General features: G+C 34.2%; 2 protein-coding genes across 2 annotated transcripts; both read left to right on the top strand.

Annotated features, from left to right (window-relative positions):
- Nucleotides 1–506: 506 nt before the first annotated feature.
- On the top strand, nucleotides 507–1151 carry LOC112517261 (vacuolar iron transporter homolog 4-like). The gene has a single exon (XM_025124637.1). It carries the CDS (start codon nucleotides 507–509, stop codon nucleotides 1098–1100), a length of 594 nt encoding a protein of 197 aa, XP_024980405.1. The 3' UTR covers nucleotides 1101–1151.
- Nucleotides 1152–3174: 2023 nt separating this feature from the next.
- On the top strand, nucleotides 3175–5457 carry LOC112516263 (peroxidase 43-like). The gene is made up of 4 exons (XM_025123279.1): nucleotides 3175–3387; nucleotides 3468–3650; nucleotides 3756–3918; nucleotides 5030–5457. Exons 1-4 carry the CDS (start codon nucleotides 3175–3177, stop codon nucleotides 5455–5457), a joined length of 987 nt encoding a protein of 328 aa, XP_024979047.1.
- Nucleotides 5458–8150: the final 2693 nt, after the last annotated feature.

The following is an 8150-nucleotide window of genomic DNA, read 5'->3' as shown; positions in this document are numbered from 1 at the left end:
ATAATACTTGATCATATCACTAGACTTAGAATCTGGCTGTATGCTTTTTATGATGAACAAGAACATAAAGTTTGGAAGTCATCCTTGAATCATGGTGATTTCTGGTTTTAATCTCTCTAGTAGCTGTTCGACTACATTATGCCTTCATTACCATCATCATTGAGCCTTGATTACCATCATCATTAAGCCTTGATTAAGGTGTTTAACCCAACTGTTTTCCAATCTACACCCTCACAGATACAAACAATAAAAGATAGAAAGGAAATCTAGACTCATATTGATGAGTCATTCTTGCACATTTGTGTGACTAGAATGCCAGTGAATTAAGCTATCTCTCTCTCTCTCTCTCTCTCTCTCTCTCTCTCTCTATATATATATATATATACACACACACACACATACACCTTCTAGAGGGTTATTTTTTACAAGCAAAGCTGACTTCTAGTAACTACTCCTTCAGTAGATCATTTGTTACATAACATTCTCTTTAGTTTCTTCTGTGGTTAATGGCTGCACAAAATGACACCATTATTCGAATTCCTGAAAAGAAATCTGATGATGATTTTGATTACTCCCAAAGGGGACAGTGGCTTCGGGCAGCTGTTCTAGGAGCCAATGATGGTTTAGTTTCGGTTGCATCTCTGATGATGGGTGTGGGAGCCGTTAAACATGATGTGAAAGCCATGATTCTTACGGGCTTTGCTGGTCTAGTTGCAGGCGCTTGCAGTATGGCAATAGGTGAATTTGTGTCTGTTTACTCTCAGCTTGATATAGAGGTATCTCGGATGAAAATAAACGGATCAAGAAATGAAAACGAAGCACTGCCAAATCCCACGCAGGCGGCTGCAGCATCGGCCCTTGCATTTGTCTTTGGGGCTATCGTGCCTTTACTTGCTGCTTCTTTCATAGTGAACCATGGGGTGAGGTTGGTGGTGGTGGTGGCAGCCGTGACGATGGCACTGGTGCTTTTTGGGTGGATTGGAGCTTTTCTTGGGAGGACTCCTGTGGTGAAGTCTTGTGTTAGAGTTCTGGTGGGAGGGTGGATGGCGATGGCTATTACGTTTGGACTCACCAAGTTGATTGGCTCTAGCGGACTGTGAGTTTAGATCGATGCAATTGTTGTTTTCTTGTTGTCTTGATCTCTCGATGATGTTGTTACGAACATCAAATTTTACTAAAGATTTACTATTTTGCTATGTTCCCGATAGATTATAAATCTATGCGAACGTAAAAGTATCAAAATAATTCAAAAGGCACTCATATTTCGGTAGTTCCGATCATGTTTTTTATAGCAAGTTCAGGTAATTTTTCAACATGTAATTTTAGATCATTTTACATTGTCATCTAAATTGTTAGTAAACTTTTATCAAACATGACTATCTTATTTACTAACAACTGGTTTATCAAATATAACCCGATGGTCTCGTACCATCGTCATCAACCATTCACTTGTGCATGTTTTTGTATACAATGAGCTAACAAACAAAAACCACAATGACTTTCAAAGGGAAGTTCTTTATGAAGACATTACGTGTGTTTTTACTTTTTAAAAAACGTGTTTCTTGATGATCTGTGTTATGAAGATGACCATACTGACGACGCAACCAAAAAAAGCCTGTATCCCATCTTGGAATTTTGCAATTTTTTTCGAATTTATTGTGAATTACTAAACCGACGTTACTTAAAAAGTCGTTTGCGTCTTCTTTAGATGTTTAAATTGAATAAAATATCATAGAAAAAAATACTAAAAATAGTTAGAAGGGATAAAAAAATGTATGATTCAATTCATCAATATGAACAAAAATAAGGCATTAGTTAATGTGAGATGCAAATGTAAAATTACCATTTTAACCCATCATCTTTGGAATGTAACAACAATAGTATACAAAAGATCCTACAATAAAATCGGGTTTATAGGACACTTTCAATTTCTAAGCGTCTTAATAGTCCTCTTTATAAAACTTAGTTTATAGGACCAAAAAAATAAAACATCCTATGTAAAGGCGTTGTAATAAGTTTATATGATGTTTTTTGACGTCGTAATAAGTTTTGTATGACACTTTTAATATAAAGCGTCCCATTAGCAACTTTATAGGACACTATTTGAAAAACTGTCATATAAAAACAAATGTCGTATAAAAAATTTGGGTTTATAGGACACTTTCTCAAAAGTGTCCTATAAAGTTGTTATGCGACAATTTGTATAAAAAATGTCCTAAAAAACATGTTAAGATGTCCAAAAGCATCATATAAACTTATTACAACACTTTTAGATAGGACGCTTTATATTTTGGTCCTATAAATTAAGTCTTATAAAGTGGTCTATTGGGACGCTTAGAAATTGAAAGTGTCATATAAACTCAATTTTGTTATAGTGAGAAAACCAAAGCCATCACTAAACTTTTATGGGTTTCAAATGCGTTTTTGAAGGATTTCCGTAAAAATATTAATCAATTTTACAAATCTGTAGAAAACCCGTCGAAAATACCACCATCGAGAATCAGTAATAAAATCCCTCGGTAACCCATCGCAAAAACCCGTTTGAAAGGTAGTCTAACGATTTTCCATGGAATTCCTGTTATATTTGTAAAAGGTTTCCATAGATTACTGACAACTATGCGCTTTTTCCGACCGAATGACCATAAAAAATGTTCGTCGGAAAACTATTCCAACCAAAAAAATTTCGATGGACATTTTTCCATAGGAAATCCGTCAATAATCTATGGAAAGGCATATAAAAACAAATAACGTGTTACGATTACGATAATTTTAACCAAATAACGCACCACTTTACTAGACGATAATTTTAACCAAATCTCATCCACGGTCGAAAGGCATAACGTGTTACGATTACGATATAACATAAGTGTGTGTGTATATATAAATGGTTACCGGTCACCTTTTAACAACAAGCACTTCAATTTCACATGAATCAAACGTATGATTTTGATAATAAATGGTGGTAAAAGTTTGTCTCTAAATAGTTTTAGAACTTGGGACACATGCAACTCTCTCTTCATCTTCTTAAATGTCGATATGAACCTCCCCATAAACCATAGCAATACCACCTTCATCCATCTCATCACTTATTTTCTTCAAAAACACACACACACACACACACACACACTTGTAAGGTGAAGAAACATAAAGTGTAGGAAGAATATATACATATTAATGGAGATCAACTTATCAGGAGTTATCATAATGTTTGCTATGATGATATCAGTGATGGGGATTTCAGAAGGCCGTCTGAAAGTAGGGTTCTACAGAAACACATGCCCAGATGCAGAAGCCATTGTTGGTGATTTTGTAAGGGATGCGGCTCGTTTCAACCCACAAGTTCCTGCTTTCTTGCTCAGGCTTCACTTCCATGACTGCTTTGTTCAGGTTCTTTGACTTCAATTCTCTCTAAAAACCAGATGCTTTATAAATTTGTGGGTTGGTTTCATCTGATGGCTCTTTAACAGGGTTGTGATGGTTCGATTCTGATAGATAATGGAGCGATTTCGGAAAAGCTAGCAGTTGGGCATCAAGGAGTGAAGGGGTTTGATGTGATAGAGAATGCAAAAGCTGAGTTGGAGTTTGTGTGCCCTGGTGTGGTTTCTTGTGCTGATATTGTTGCCATAGCTGCTAGAGATGCTGTTGCTTTTGTATGTACCTCTCTCTCTATATATCTCACACAGTGTTACACCTTTAGTGTGTGTTTGTGTGGGTGATTTGATTCCTCTGTATACTCTTGTGTTTGGTTTTGATAGAGTTTTGGGCCAGTTTATGAGGTGGAAACTGGTAGGAGAGATGGGTTTGTTTCAAATCTCACATTGGCTAACAGAATGCCTGATTCCAGAGATTCAATTCAGCTTCTCAAGCAGAAGTTCTTTGAGAAACGTCTCAATGTCAAAGATCTTGTGCTTCTAAGTGGTACCACTCTCTCTCTCTCTAGATCTCTCTCTCTCTCTCTCTCTATATATATATACATATATATGTTATATATTGTGTATGTATATGCATATATCTCTATATCCCATGCAGATTTAATGGTCTTGTATAGTTGGTAGACATTTTGAGAGGTATGAACATGGAGGAGTTGGCTATATACTAATTGCATTTTTCATCAACAATTTGGTGTAAGAATTATAAATCGTTTTATTGATGCATTTCAAGCACAATTTTGAAATTGCAATTTCTAAACAACAGGGACGGACTCAGAGGGGTGGTTGGGATGGCATGTGCCACCGTATTGTTCCTTCATGGTAAGGTAAAAAAAATTAGGTTTGTGAAAGGTGCAAATGTTTTGTCTTGGAAAGTGCAACCGTTTTATATGGTGCTACCGTATCCAAACATTCTTAGGTCCGTCCCTGCTAAACAAAGCCGACTATTAATTGTTATATTGTGGATTGTTGAAAATATTGGTTTGATAAAACTCTTTCTTGAATTTTTATCATGTTGATCTTAAGAGCCGAAAGCTACATTCGCATTATTAGGAGGCTAGATTAACTGGCCTTAACGAAATTGACATTAATCAGTTTACGCTTAAATATATCTATGTTTTATGATAACTAGAAGGGTACTCGCATAATGCAGCGAGATATATCTTCATTTTTAATGTTTCGTTTTATTTTTTGTCTTTGTTGATATAATGAGATTTATGTGGTTTTGCAAAAAATGATAATGTTTTTACGATTTAGTGGAGTAATTTATTTTTGGCTTAACAATAAAATTTTATAAAGATAATGATTCTCTTGGAACTCAATAATTATCCTAATAATATTTTAGATTTTTTATATAAAAAATGAGATGTTTATCATGTATTTGATTATAGTTATCTGCAGTTAGTTATACGAATTCAAAAATGGAGTTTTAATAAGTTATATTTACGCATAATGTATTTGTAATCTTAAATTTTAAGTGATATGCACTAATACACAATACTTCATACTTAAAGAATGACTTTTAAGAGTTTTTGTCAAATGCTTTATAATATAGTATAGATATATGTTTAATTTTTTTATTTCATGGTAACAAATTTTAGGTGCACATACTATTGGTACAACCGCATGCTTCTTCCTCATGGAGCGGCTCTACAACTTCATGCCCGGTGGAGGTCCAGATCCGAGCATAAACCCTAATTTTCTCCCGGAATTGATAGAAACTTGCCCTCCGAATGTAGATATAAACGTTAGGTTGCCGATGGATCATGACAGTGGCAACACTTTTGACGATCATATCCTACAAAACATTAGAAATGGCTTTGCAGTGCTACAAACTGATGCAAAGCTCTTGGATGATCCAACAACCAAGCAAATAGTGGATTCGTATTTCAGGTTTTCTAACCAAACGGTTAGGCCATCATTTGAAGCGGACTTCGTCAAGTCCATGGTGAAAATGGGTCGGATTGGAGTTGAGACCGGTCCGAAAAGAGGAGAAATTAGACGTGTATGTAACGCATTTAATAATTAATTGACCAATAAAAATAAAGTGTCACAAATGTTGGGGTTAATACTAAAATTTTATTCTATGAGCATATTTTAACAATCGTCGATACTTTTTTGTGTGTGTTATTATTAGTTATATCAGTGTAATTTTGTTACGATAATATGTACGTTATGTAATGAAGGTTGTATTAATTTATAACGTATGTGATTATTTCAATATCTACTATGATCGTAGTAGATGTGTGACTACTGATCAATTTTAGTAATTAGGGATGTTTACCCAAATATTTATCCAATAAGTGCTTACTGATACGAGTCAACACTATAATTTATTTTGATACGTGAGATTTTAGTACATCAAAACGCATCGAATGCAACAATTTACCGGGTAAGCGCTTACTTGGGTAAGAGTTGTCATTTTCACTTACCGGGTAAGACTTTTCATCCTTCTCATCGCTCTTACTCGGTAAGATTCTTGGCCCTTGTCATATTCATCCGATGAAAAAATTTATCTGGTAAGCACTTACCAAGTAAGCGTTTAGTAAACGGCCCCTTTAGTGTTTTAAAAAGTTTGTGGTGAGTTATAGAAATTGTTGTTAGATTAAATTATATTTTAAAAAGAAAAAAAATGGTGGTTAAAATTTTCGAAATATGGTTATTTAATTAATTCAGAAATCCGCCGGAAATCAAAAATTCCGGCAGACAAGGCCCTGAAAAGATTGGCGCCGGTAATTAATTTTCTGGCGGATTCACCGACGGATTTTACCATTTTCCAGTGAATACCGGCCGCCGGAAACTTCTTGCCGGTTTATTTAAAAATTCGTGATTAAATTAAGAAAATGTTTAAGTTTTTTTTTAACAATGAATTAATTTACCAACGGACACATCCGATGGAAAGCCGCCGGTAACGTTTCCGCCGGAAAAAGAAATTAACTTTTAAAAAAATATATTTTTAAATTTTAAAAATTACTGGCGGATACATCCGTCTGAAAATCCACCATAAAAATATATAAATATTAATTTTAGATTATTTTTACAATTAATTTTTTCAAAACCTGTATTTAAAACATGTAAATCTGTAAAATATTAAAAAAAAAACGAAATGTAACTAAATATCATACATTAAAGTAGACGACAATTATCCCAACCAAATAAAAACTAAATTGTTTCAAACAAGCATACAATATTCAATACGATGGCGGAGAGAAATGTTGAGATTGACTGAGCTGTCTAACCAAAGCAGTCATATCTTCAAGTTGTTTATCCCGCTCCTCCTCCAGATGTTGTCGCTCCTCCTCCAGCCGTTGTCGCTCCTCCTCCGTCCGCCGTCTCTCCTCCGTTGCCCGCCATCGCTCTTCCTCCGCCATCCGTTGGCGCTGATTTTATTCCTGTAAGTCTTTAAGCCAATAATATCCGCCGAAAAATCTTTGATTATTTTTATAAAATCTTGAATAAATATTACCGACGGATTACCAACGGCCCTTTGGATGCCGCCGGAAATCCATGCCGCCGGTAATACGCCGGAAAATGTTAAAAATAATTTTTAATCTTTAATTACTTTCCGGCGGATTTCCGACGGATATTATTTTAAAAGATTAATTAAATACCCACCGGAAATCCGCCGGTAATTTATTGTAATTAGATTTAAATACAAGTCTAAAATAATTAATTAAGAAATCCGCCGAAAATATTACCAGGATAATATTTCCGACGGATTTCCGTCGAAAGTCAACAGAGGTTGATTTTTTTGTTGTCCGCCGGAAATACCCAGTATTCTAGTAGTGTTAAAGATGATTTCATCCTTGATGTTGATGTCAAGACCAAAGCAAAGACTCCTAACCTTCCCACGTTTTCCTAAACAAAAGGAGATGGATGAAGAGGAATTAGAGAAACGTTTAGAAGCAGTCGAGTTCTACTTTTGTTTAAAAAAAACTCGTACGTTTGAACTAAAGCTCCACGGTTAGAATACTTTAATGCCATTTGTTATGGAAAGTCAAAATGTATTGTATTTTGCTTGCATTTGAGTTGTTTTTATTATTGAAATTTTAGGTCCGATAGTTGTTATTCTGAAACAAAATGTGAATGTAAGGTGGGCGCTGGGGAATTGAACTTTCTGCCCCATGCATAATCTCTTGGAACCAAGTAGCAAATAGTTTTTACTTATATCTAAAGCTAAAAAGCAATGTGATATCAAGGGGTTCACAATAATGTGCATAGATATTTATCTTTTTTCTAGCTAGGAATTGTAATTTTTTTTTCATTTCCATTTGCGGTAAAACTTCTCGCCCTACTCACCCTCACCCGCCTGGTGCATTGCACAGACATATTGCATGTGTGTATATATATATATATATATATATATATATATATATACCATATTATAAAGTATTTGACAAAAAAACTTTTAAAAACCATTTTTTATACATGAAGTACTGTATATTAATGCATATTACTTAAAAATTCAAGATTACAAGTAAATTATATATAAGTACAACTTATTAAAGCTCAGTGTTTGAATTCGTATAATTAACTGCGGATAGACATAGTCAAATAGAGGATAAACATCTCATTTTAAAATATAAAAAATCTAAAATATAATTAAGATAATTATTGAGTTCTAACAAAATAATTAATTATTATATTTATATAAGAAAATTATATTATTAAACCAAAAAAATGCATTACAGAAATACACACAAGAAAAAAATTTAAATAGTT

Source organism: Cynara cardunculus (assembly GCF_001531365.2).
Source record: "Cynara cardunculus var. scolymus isolate 2C chromosome LG 8, CcrdV1, whole genome shotgun sequence".
Classification (NCBI taxonomy): domain Eukaryota; kingdom Viridiplantae; phylum Streptophyta; class Magnoliopsida; order Asterales; family Asteraceae; genus Cynara; species Cynara cardunculus.
The sequence above is the reverse complement of the archived record's forward strand: the minus strand, read 5'-3'. Positions and strand labels throughout refer to the sequence as shown.

What these genes read in the sequence shown, in the direction of transcription:
- LOC112517261 (XM_025124637.1), top strand. Translation starts at nt 507, where the DNA reads ATGGCTGCACAAAATGACACCATTATTCGAATTCCTGAAAAGAAATCT.
- LOC112516263 (XM_025123279.1), top strand. Translation starts at nt 3,175, where the DNA reads ATGGAGATCAACTTATCAGGAGTTATCATAATGTTTGCTATGATGATA. An exon ending in CTAGAGATGCTGTTGCTTTT is followed by an intron (nt 3,651 to 3,755) that starts GTATGTACCTCT and finishes TGGTTTTGATAG; the next exon opens with AGTTTTGGGCCAGTTTATGA. An exon ending in AGATCTTGTGCTTCTAAGTG is followed by an intron (nt 3,919 to 5,029) that starts GTACCACTCTCT and finishes AACAAATTTTAG; the next exon opens with GTGCACATACTATTGGTACA.